The following is a 12,050-nucleotide window of genomic DNA, read 5'->3' as shown; positions in this document are numbered from 1 at the left end:
CTCAGGAGGCTGAGACAGGAGAATCGCCTGAACTCAGGAGGCAGAGGTTGGAGGTTGCAGTGAGCCGAGATGGCACCATTGCACTCCAGCCTGGGCAATAGAGCGAGACTCTGTCTCAAACAAACAAACAAACAAACAAACAAAACAAACAAAAAACCCACCTAACTTGTGATTAATAAGATTTTTCTCAATATTTTTAGAGTACAATCACTACCAAATGGGCATTAATTTGTAAGTAGAGTCTAGTCTCATGAATATTTATAACTGGAAAAATATTAGAATATTATTATAGTATTTCCAATTTTTTTAAAAAGAAATTGAATTAGTTTTTTAAATGAAACATTCTGTGATAATTCTTTAGAAGATGGATCAATTCTGTTAGGCTGATGATAGCTAAATATACAATAATCCATAAGAAAGTGTTATCAGGGGCAAAAGAGTGGCTAAGTTCAGTATTAAGGAACAACGGAAAGGTTGGGTTCCATAAAAAATTTGACCACTAAATAAGATTTAGTGATCTAATCATAGGTATGATAAGGACGCCAGGAGAAGAATCTAGTACTTTCCCTACTAAAATACCTTTACTAGATCTCTTATTTGCATTCTAGAGATTGTTCTCCACTTTCTAAATATCTAACACCCAATATAGTAATCCAAAGTAGTATCCATTTTTAAAAGTAATTGCTATTTGTGAGTTAATTATAATTACTCCACTCTGCAGATGAACTACAGATTTGAGTAACTGTTTAACTGAAGTAAAATCATTGTTACCTACCACTTGTAGTAAGGATTACAGGTCGTTTAGTTGTTGCCATGAATGTTTTGATTGCATTCAAAAACCCAGCATCTTCATCAAAAATTACATCAACCTACCAACAGTTTATTAGAATATTAATGTAATAACAATACACTAATATCAGTTATGTATACATAGTAAATATTCTATATGTCTGTTAGAGACAAAATTTATGAATTTATGAAGTGTGAATTCAGCCCATGTTGAAAGTTTATGTCATACACTATAATGAATTTTAAAATTATCAACTATCAAATGTTAAAAACAAATGCAGCCACCTATTAACTAGATATATATGAATCAGAATTTATACAATCATTTAACAATAATTAGCAGCCATGAATTAATCATCTCCCTGAAAAATTATTCTAGAGTGGACAGTTTCATTTGCTTTAATTTCAGATACATGTATTCCCGACCTCTTTAGCTATTTTGCAATTCTTTATAAGAAAACATACTGTATTCTTTAAAGTAAGTCTTAATCATGAGCTCTCACAAATGTATACTTCTATAAGCCTACCTCCTCAAAAAGAATAAGAGATGTTGCATTTTTTCTGCTGGGTTCTTCAGCTCCAACGTCTTTGACATTTGAATTAGTTGCATTTGTAGATTTAGTCTGAGTAATTTGTTTCTGTTCAAAAGAATTTTTTATTCCTGCATAAATACAATATTGATATTTTAGGTAAAATCAACTTTTGCTAAGACACTGGATATATCCACAGAATAAGCTCAAACTGAAATCCATTATCAAAACTGAAATAGGACGGGCGTGGTGGCTCATGCCTGTAATCCCAGCACTTTGGGAGGCAGGTGGATCACCTGAGGTCAGGGGTTCGAGACCAACATGGTGAAATCCCTACTCTATTAAAAATAAAAAAATTAGTCGGTATTGGTGGCACACACCTGTAATCTCAGCTACACAGGTGGCTGAGGCAGGAGAATCACTTGAACCCAGGAGACAGAGGTTGCAGTGACCCAAGATCACGCCACTGCACTCCAGCCTGGATGAAAGAGTGAGACTCCATCTCAAACAAACAAACAAAAACTGAAACAAGCTGGGCATGGTGGCTCATGTCTGTAATCCCAGTACTTTGGGATGCTAAGGTGGGTGGATCACTTGAGGTCAGGAGTTCAAAACCAGTCTGGCCAATATGGCAAAACCCCATCTTTTTTTTTTTTTTTTTTTTGAGACGGAGTCTGGCTCTGTCACCCAGGCTGGAGTGCAGTGGCGCGATCTCGGCTCACTGCAAGCTCCGCCTCCCGGGTTTACGCCATTCTCCTGTCTCAGCCTCCCAAGTAGCTGGGACTACAGGCGCCCGCCACCTCGCCCGGCTAGTTTTTTGTATTTTTTAGTAGAGACGGGGTTTCACCGTGTTAGCCAGGATGGTCTCGATCTCCTGACCTCGTGATCCGCCCGTCTCGGCCTCCCAAAGTGCTGGGATTACAGGCTTGAGCCACCGCGCCCGGCCTTTTTTTTTTTTTTTTTTGAGACAGAGTCTCGCTCTGTCGCCCAGGCTGGAGTGCAGTGGCCAGATCTCGGCTCACTGCAAGCTCCGCCTCCCGGGTTCACGCCATTCTCCTGCCTCAGCCTCCCGAGTAGCTGGGACTACAGGCACCCGCCACCTCGCCCGGCTAGTTTTTTGTATTTTTTAGTAGAGATGGGGTTTCACCGTGTTAGCCAGGATGGTCTCGATCTCCTGACCTCGTGATCCACCCGTCTCGGCCTCCCAAAGTGCTGGGATTACAGGCTTGAGCCACCACGCCCGGCCCTTTTTTTTTTTTTTTTTTTTTTTTTTTTTTTTGCAAAACCCCATCTTTACTAAAAATACAAAAATTAGCTGGGTGTGGTGGTGTGTGCCAGTAATCCCAGCTACTCAGGAGGCTGCAGCAGCAGAATTGCTTGAACCCAGGAGGAGGAGGTTGCAGTGAGCCAAAATCGTGCCACTGCACTCCAGCCTGGCCTGGCAATAGAGCAAGACTCTGTCTCCAAAATAAACTAAAACAAAATATTAACACTTCTATATGTAGAATCTTCAGTGTAGCTGAGATTTAATAAATAGCAACAGGAACTCGTAAAATGTGTTCATATTTTTATGTATAAGGGTCATTATTATTAAAAAATATATAATTTGTCAATTTAATGTCTTACCTTTATTATTTTCCAGAAGCATTCCTAGTTCTTCATTATTTTTAGGTTTGGGAGATACTTTAAAATAATTTGCCAAGGTTTTGGGAGGAAGTGCTCGCTTTGGCCCACTACTTTTTGGTGATGGTGGAGGAACTTTTCTTGGTGATGTAACAACTTTCTTAGGGGAGCTTATTTTTTCTGCCCAAAACAAATTGCATTTAAAGATAAATATTCTAAAAATCATACAGGTAGCCAGATAGTTAGCCACATTCTGTATTTCTACTCTTAACAGTTAAAAAATTCAAGACAGAAATTTTCTTTCATTCTTACAAATACTTTGTACATTCAAATATTACTATATTTATTTATTCTACCAGTACAGAAGGTTAAGCCAGTCATTTAGAAAAGACACGACTCCTCAAGAAATACACATTCTTTGTTTTTGTTTTGTTTTGTTTTTTTGTTTTGAGACAGGGTCTCACTTTGTCAACCAGGCTGGAGTGAAGTGGTATGATCTCAGCTCACTGCAGTCTCCACCTCTCAGGCTCAAGCAATCCTCCCGCCCAACCCCCAAGTAGCTGGGACTACAGGAGCACACCACAATGCCTGGCTAATCGTTTGTATTTTTAGTAGAGATGGGGTTTTGCCATGTTGTCCAGGCTGGTCTCAAACTCCTGAGCTCAAGCAATCCGCCTGCCTCAGCCTCCTAAAGTGCTAGGATTACAAGCGTGGGCCACTGTACCCAGCCACAAATACACATTCTTACAACAAATACTGTTCACAATCCCTCCGTTCATTTTTTTCTACACCTGCTTAAAGTCAGAAGAGGATGGAGGGAAAATAACAGTATACACTGAGCACATTACAAAACTTTGTTGTTCAACTTTAATTTAGACCTGCAGTAAATTGCAAGCCAATAATATGTATTTCTAGAGATGCTTTGGAAGATAGATAAAAAGTTAAAAAATAAATAGTTCACCTCTATTCTCCAGAAGCTCCGTGGCATTTTTCCACAGAATACATCCTCTCTTCCCCTCTAGGTACCTGGATTTATTCCTTACAAATCCTAATTACTGTATGGCCTCAGAACAGGATGCTCCTCACATACCATCTCATGTTCACAGTTCCATATCTGTGTCTTATTCTTTTTTGGTACCCTCTGTCTCCATAGATCTTATCATAGCCCTTGTATATTAGAGGTGTTCGATAAGTTTACTGAAAATCTCGAGGTTAAAAAAGCTGTCACAGGCCAGGCGTGGTGGCTCACGCCTGTAATCCCAGCACTTTCGGAGGCCGAGGCAGGCAGATCACAAGGTCAGGAAATCGAGACCATCCTGGCTAACACGGTGAAACCCCGTCTCTACTAAAAATACAAAAAATTAGCCGGAGGTGATGGCAGGCGCCTGGAGTCCCAGCTACTGGGGAGGCTGAGGCAGGAGAATGGCGTGAACCTGGGAGGCGGAGCTTGCAGTAAGCCGAGATAGTGCCACTGCACTGCAGCCTGGGCGACAGAGCAAGACTCTGTCTCAAAAAAAAATATATATATATATATACACATATATATATATGTTGAATAGATATCAATTTATAAAAAACACTCACCATTTTGTCCTTTTTTTGGTTGTTGTTTCTTTTGAGACGGAGTCTCGCTCTGTCACCAGGCTGGAGTGCAGTGGCACGATCTCAGCTCACTGCAATGTCTGCCTTCTGAGTTCAAGTGATTCTCCTACCTCAGCCTCCCAAGTAGCTGGGATTACAAGCACGTGCCACCATGCCCAGCTAATTTCTGTATTTTTAGTAGAGACGGGATTTCACCATGTTGGCCAGGATGGTCTCAATCTCCTGACTTCATGATCCGCCCGCCTCGGCCTCCCAAAGTGCTGGGATTACAGGCATGAGCCACCGTGCCCAGCCTTTGTCCTTATTTTTCTTATTTTGATATAGACCAAGGACTGCTTGATCATGTATGAATACCAGTCCAAGGACTGGTTTTATTTATTTAATTTTTCTGAGACGGAGTCTCACACTGTTGCCCGGGCTGGAGTACAGTAGCACAATCTCAGCTCACTGTAATTACACTCCACCTCTCAAGTTCAAGCAATTCTCCTGCCTCAGTCTCCCAATTAGCTGGGATTACAGGTATGCACCACCACGCCTGGCTAATTTTTCTATTTTTAGTAGAGACAGCATTTCACCATGTTGGCCAGCCTGGTATCAAACTCCTGACCTTGTGATCCACCTGCCTGGGCCTCCCAAAGTGCAGTATGATCTACTGCACCTAGCCCAAAGACTGGTTTTAAAAATACATGCTTAGCCAGGTGCAGTGGTTCATACCCGCAATCCCAGCACTCTGGGAGGCTAAAGCAGGAGGATTATCTGAGCCCAGGAGTTCAAGTTTGCAATGAGCCATTATTGCATCACTGCAATCCAACCTGGGCAACAGAGGAAGACCTTGTCTTTTCAAAAAATAATTTTAAAAAAGGCAATTTTGGCCGGGCGCGGTGGCTCAAGCCTGTAATCCCAGCACTTTGGGAGGCCGAGACGGGCGGATCACGAGGTCAGGAGATCGAGACCATCCTGGCTGACACGGTGAAACCCCGTCTCTATTAAAAAATACAAAAAACTAGCCGGGCGAGGTGGCGGGCGCCTGTAGTCCCAGCTACTCAGGAGGCTGAGGCAGGAGAATGGCGTGAACCCGGGAGGCAGAGCTTGCAGTGAGCCGAGATCTGGCCACTGCACTCCAGCCTGGGCGGCAGAGTGAGACTCCATCTCAAAAAAAAAAAAAAAAAAAAAAAAAGGCAATTTTTATTTTAAGATACTCAGTGAGTAGTTGGCTAAACTATATCAATATATTCTTTCTAAAAAATTTGGCCAGGCACAGTGGCTCACACCTGTAATCCCAGCACTTCAAGAGTCCAAGGCAGATGGATCACCTGAGGTTAGGAGTTCGAGACCAGCCTGGCCAACATGGTGAAACCCTGTCTCTACTAAAAACACAAATATTAGCCGAGCATGGTGGTGCACACCTGTAGTCTCAGCTGCTTGGGAGGCTGAGGCATGAGAATCACTTGAACCCGGGAGACAGAGGTTGCAGTGAGCCAATATCACGCCACTACACTCCAACCTGGCGACAGAGCAAGATTCCGTCTCAAAAAAATAAAAAAAAGAAAAGAAATTTCACACCAAAAGAACCACCTTCTTGCAGAAACAGCTAACTATATAGGTCTGGGACATCCTAACATGCCGGAAAGCAAGGAAAATATCAACTATTGCTGGGTAATGTCAAAAGGACACAAACCAATTAAAATAGTTCCCCGCTAGCCAAAGATGGAAAAATATGAGCACCAAAAGAAAGTAAGATGGGATTCTGCTTCCAGCCAAGGTATAGAACTGGCACTGGGGCCGGGCGCGGTGGCTCAAGCCTGTAATCCCAGCACTTTGGGAGGCCGCGACGGGCGGATCACGAGGTCAGGAGATCGAGACCATCCTGGCTAACACCGTGAAACCCCGTCTCTACTAAAAATACAAAAAACTAGCCGGGCGAGGTGGCGGGCGCCTGTAGTCCCAGCTACTCCGAGGCTGAGGCAGGAGAATGGCCTAAACCCGGGAGGCGGAGCTTGCAGTGAGCTGAGATCCGGCCACTGCACTCCAGCCCGGGCTACAGAGCAAGACTCCGTCTCAAAAAAAAAAAAAAAAAAAAAAAAAAAAAAAGAACTGGCACTGGATTTATCCTCCCATCAGAAATAAGAACAACAAGAAAACTGGACATAATATATGAAATAACACTTTTCAAGACTTTTGTCATCAAGCAACACTGGATAGTAATCTCTGAGATACAAATAACAAATAAGGTGAACACTAGAATTGCCCAGCCTATTGCCCCGAGAAAATTTCCATAGTGAGGGGAAAGTCAATCCATGTTTTCTGAGTTGAGACTGCACTAGAAACCTAAGGAGGTTGGCCAGGTGCAGTAGTTCATGCCTGTAATCCCAGCACTCTGGGAGGCTGAGGTGGGCGGATTACAAGGTCAGGAATTTGAGACCAGCCTGGCCAACATAGTGAAACGCCATCTCTACTAAAAATACAAAAAAATTAGCTGGCCATGATGGCGGGCGCCTGTAATCCCAGCTACTTGGGAGGCTGAGGCAGGAGAATCACTTGAACCTGGGAGGCGGAGGTTGCAGTGAGCCAAGATCGCACCACCACACTCTAGCATGGGCGACAGTGTGAGACTCCATCTCAAAAAAAAAAAAAAAAAAAGAAAAGAAAAAGAAAAAAAAGAAAGAGAAACTTGAGGAGGCCAAGGCAGGTGGATCACCTGAGGTCAGGAGTTCGAGACCAGCCTGGCCACCATGGTCAAACCCTGTCTCTACTAAAAATACAAAAAAAATTAGCTGGACGTGGTGGCGGGTGCCTATAATCCAAGCTACTCGGGGAGGCTGAGGCAGGAGAATCGCTTGAACCCAGGAGGCGGAGCTTGCAGCAAGCCAAGATTGTGCCACTGCACTCCAGCCTGGGTGACAAGAGCGAGACTCCGTCTCAAAAAAAAAAAAAAAAAAAATTACATGGATGATAGAATTAGTAACCAAGACCATTAAAACAGTTGTTATAAGTGATATGTTCAAACACCTAGAGGAAAGACTGGATACATGGTAAGTAGAAACACAGAAGATACAAAAAGGACCCAAATCAAACTTCTAAAAATGAAAACTACACTTATAGCAGTGACAGCATACTAGATACTACAGAAGAAAAGATGTATAAACTTGAATAAACAGTGATAATAACTAACCAAACTGAAACAAAAAAAGGAAAAAGACTAAAAAATTGAACAAAGCATCAGTGTGCCAGGAGACAATTTCAAGTAGTCTAAAATACCTATAATAATAACTGGAGTTGCCAAAGGAAATGGGGAGGACAGAAAAAATATTTCAAGAAATACTGGTTGAAATTTTATCAACTCTGATCTTCCCAACTATAAACTCATATATGCAAGAAACTCAACAAATCCCAAGCACAAGAAACATGAAGAGAAGTACACCAAGGCACGTCATAATCAAATTACTTAAAACCAGTGAGAAAATCTTCAAAGCAACAAAGAAATAATAAACACAAAGAGGTGAAACATATTATATATAAAAATCCATGAATTCATAATAACACTTAAAAAATTAAACTGCACAAAAACTCACTGGTCAACTGTCAAGGTTGCTAGGACACCATCACTCTAAGTACTAATAAATAAAGGAAAGAATGAAGCATTTCTGGTGCCTACAAACTGTATTTCAAAGCATCCAAAGAGTTGATGAGGAATAGTGCTTCCTTTTAAAATTCTAATAAATGCAAAAGAGATAATTATAAAATTATCATTTTGTAATCTACAATGGATAATCTGCTATGATGTCATAGGAAGTACGCAGGCCACCTATACATGTATGCCAGACCCAGAACAGAACCTGAGTCTAATCAAGCCCATAGATCTAACTGCCAGTTTACAAGAAATACAGGGAAGAGGACTATGTTAACTGATACCATGAGGATATAATCAGCAGACAAATCTAGAATGTGAAAAATTTCATGACAAATGACTCAAATTCTTCAACAAATAAATGACATGAAAAGAAAGGTGAGTGAATTGTTAGCGAGCGTAAAAGAAAGTTAAGAGACTTGGCCGGGCGCGGTGGCTCAAGCCTGTAATCCCAGCACTTTGGGAGGCCGAGATGGGCGGATCACGAGGTCAGGAGATCGAGACCATCCTGGCTAACACGGTGAAACCCTGTCTCTACTAAAAAATACAAAAAAACTAGCCGGGCGAGATGGCAGGCGCCTGTAGTCCCAGCTACTCGGGAGCCTGAGGCAGGAGAATGGCCTAAACCCAGGAGGCGGAGCTTGCAGTGAGCTGAGATCCGGCCACTGCACTCCAGCCCGGGCGACAGAGCGAGACTCTGTCTCAAAAAAAAAAAAAGGTAAAAGACCTGAATCAAATGTAAGATATGAACTTTGTTTGGATCTAGATTTGAACAAATCATTTGAAACAATAGAAAACTGACATTAGACTGTGTATGAGATGATATGAAGGAATACAGTTAAATAGATCTTTTTTTTGGAGATAGGGACTCACACTGTCACCAAGGCTGGAGTGCAGTGGCCCAATCACAGCTCACTGCAGCCTCAACATTCTAGGCTCAAGTGATCCTCCCACATCAACTTCCAGAGTAGCTGGGACTACAGGCATACACCACCACACCTAGCTAATTTATTTTTTATTATTTGTAGAGACAAGGTCTCGCTATGCTGCTTAGGCTGGTTGTTAACTCTATTGGGTCTGATTATGATATTATAGTTATGCTTTTTTAGAAGTCCTTATCAGATAGAGATAAATATTGAAGAATGTAGGGGTGAAATGATATGATGGTCTTCAGATTTATTTTAAAATAATCTGGCAGGGGTGGACAGGGAATATGTGTACATGTAGAAGATTAAAAATAAATGGCAAAATGTTGATAATTGACATTATTTTCTTGGGTTTTGTTTTTTTCGAAACATTATGGCTTAAGGAAAATAATTTACTTACTTGGTGACTTGCCTATGTTGTAGCTATTAAAAAAATAGGGTTTTTGTGAGTTTACACCTTGTTTATCTACTTGATGGGACTGAGTAGCTTCCTTCAACTGAGATAGAATTTGTCTACCACTGCGCTGGGAAGAGGCATTCACTTCAAATATCTAAAAGAAGAAAAACGAAGGGAGAATGGTTTATGTCTCTTTTTAATCCAAGGGTAATTATTACACTGACATTCTCTCATCATAGCTGTTACTAACCTTAAATCCAAGCTCCTGGGCACAAGCATACACAGCAGCAGTTTTTCCCACTCCTGTTGGCCCTGTTATAAGGACAGTATTGCAAAGACGACTCTCTTCATCATCTGAACTGCCTTTAAAGTCTATGCCACCCGAGAAATCTGAAAAATTATTCAAATGCATATAAAATGATAATTGCTGAGGAAGCAGTTCTACCTTATGAAATCCAATGATTAAATCCCACAAACTTCTTGCAATAAATGCTGAAATATTACTTTATAAAAAGTAGAAAATCAGGCCGGGTATGGTGGTACATGCCTGTAATTCCAGCATTTTGGGAAGCCAAGGCGGGCAGATCACAAGGTCAGGAGTTCAAGACCAGCCTGGCCAACATGGTGAAACCCCATCTCTACTAAAAATACAAAAATTAGCCAGGTGTGGTGACACATGCCTATAGTCCCAGGTACTCAAGTAGGCTGAGGTGAGAGAATCACTTGAACCCAGGAGGCGGAGGTTGCAGTGAGCCGAGATCACACCATTGCACTCCAGCCTGGGTGACAGAGTGAGACTCTGTCTCAAAAAAAAAAAAGCAGAAAATCAAATATAAAATACCAATTAAGAAATTTTATACAAAGTTTTAGTTAATGTAACTAAAAATGTTCAGTGAAACGGTAAAAAAAAGACACAAGATACCTTCCTGTTTCTCATCTCTTTTTCCCTTCAGATTCTGCCTTTCTTCCAATTCAGCTCTTCTTTTCCAGTCTTTCAACCAACTGCCACAAGAAAATGTAATAAAAATAATTCACAGAATATAGCTATGCCTTAGACTTTATGTTAAAATGATTATTGGGGGAAGTTATGGCATATTGTTAGTTTCTCTGGCATTGGCCATTCAACTGATGAAGGGCCTTCTTGTTATTTTTACTAGTACAGCTTTATATGGCATATTGTTAGTTTCTAAACACTCCATAGTGCTTGTGAATCAATTAAAGAGTAAAATAGTTTTACATGGACATGAACATTTAGTAGTTTCTGCCAAAAATATATAAGACTGTATGTGCAAGAATATTCACTGTAGCATTGTTCATATTAGCCTCTAACAGGAAAAACATAAAAATACACCAGTGGGGAAAAAATACATTATAGTACAGTCACTTAGAAACCAGTATACAGCAATTAAAAAGAACTGAGGTGGCAGGGCAGGCACAGTGGCTCAGGCCTGTAATCCCAGCACTTTGGGAGGCGGAGGCAGATGAATTGCTTGAGCTCAGGAATTTGAAACCAGCCTGGGCAACACAGCGAAACCTGTCTCTACAAAAAACATTAGCCAGGAATGGTGGGGCACCATGCCTGGCTTGGGAGGCTCAGGTGGGAGGATGGCTTGAGCTTGAGAGGCGAAGCTTGCAGTGAGCCAAGATTCCACCACTGTACTCCAGCCTGGGCAACAGAGCAAGACCCTGTCTCAAAATTTAAAAAAAGAACTGCGGTATATTGTGTAATCACATGAAAGGTGCCTAATATACAATGTACAACAGAAAGATTAAGTTCTAGTCTGGAGCCAGAATGCCTGAGTTTAAATCCCAGTTCCATCACTTTCTAGCTGTGTGACTTTGGACAAATAACTCAGCCTCTCTAGGCCTTGGTTTCTTCATCTGTGAGGTGAGGACAACAGTATTTATGCTCATAGTATTTTTTTTTTTGACAGTCTTGCTTTGTCACTGGAGTGTAGGGGTGTGATCATAGCTCACCGCAGCCTCGAATTCTTGGACTCATGTGACCCTCCCACCTCAGGCTCCTGAGTGGCTCAGAATCCAAGTGGGCGCCATCATGCCTAACATTTTTTTTATTTTTTGTAGAGATGGGGTCAACCTATTTTGCCCAGGCTGCTCTCAAACTCCTGGCCACAAACAATCCTCCTGCCTCAGCCTACGAAAGCACTGAGATTACAGGCTTGAGCCACTGTACCCAACTGCTCACAGTACTGTTCTAAGGATAAAATGAATGAAGAACAGTACAAAAAAAAAAAAAAAAGAACAATACAAGTACTTAAGAACAGTAGTACCAAGTTCACACTATTAACTATAATTATGGGTCCATAAATCCTTATATGAAATCCTTTGGGCCAGATTGTTTTAGAATTAATTTTTCAGATACTTAAAAGGTTATTTCGTACATATACTGCATATTACATAATACCCCTAATGGGGTCTACCAGTACACCCATAATCACTTAAGTTGGTTTGGTTTGTTTTTTTGTTTTGTTTTGAGACAGACTCTTACTCTGTCGCCTAGGCTGCAGCACACGGGCACAATCTCGGCTCACTGC

General features: G+C 41.4%; 2 protein-coding genes across 9 annotated transcripts in view; one reads left to right on the top strand and one right to left on the bottom strand.

Moving 5' to 3' along the window:
* COPRS (coordinator of PRMT5 and differentiation stimulator) overlaps positions 1 to 12,050 on the top strand; it is a 415,601-nt gene that overhangs the window by 120,973 nt on the left and 282,578 nt on the right. The window lies entirely within an intron of this gene.
* Positions 1 to 12,050, bottom strand: part of ATAD5 (ATPase family AAA domain containing 5) — a 69,862-nt gene that overhangs the window by 16,685 nt on the left and 41,127 nt on the right. For 7 of the 8 annotated variants that reach the window (XM_050763776.1, XM_050763773.1, XM_050763774.1 and 4 more), the window contains 6 exons: positions 10,418 to 10,497; positions 9,746 to 9,885; positions 9,499 to 9,649; positions 2,946 to 3,122; positions 1,317 to 1,450; positions 776 to 869 (listed from right to left, as the gene is read on the bottom strand). In XM_050763776.1, the coding sequence (XP_050619733.1) occupies positions 776 to 869; positions 1,317 to 1,450; positions 2,946 to 3,122; positions 9,499 to 9,649; positions 9,746 to 9,885; positions 10,418 to 10,497 (776 nt within the window). Of the gene's footprint in view, positions 1 to 775; positions 870 to 1,316; positions 1,451 to 2,945; positions 3,123 to 9,498; positions 9,650 to 9,745; positions 9,886 to 10,417; positions 10,498 to 12,050 lie in introns of those variants that run through there. The other variant, XM_050763780.1, reaches the window with a different exon arrangement.

Source organism: Macaca thibetana, chromosome 16 (assembly GCF_024542745.1).
Source record: "Macaca thibetana thibetana isolate TM-01 chromosome 16, ASM2454274v1, whole genome shotgun sequence".
Taxonomy (NCBI): Eukaryota; Metazoa; Chordata; class Mammalia; order Primates; family Cercopithecidae; genus Macaca; species Macaca thibetana.
This window is presented reverse-complemented; position numbering and strand designations above follow the sequence as displayed.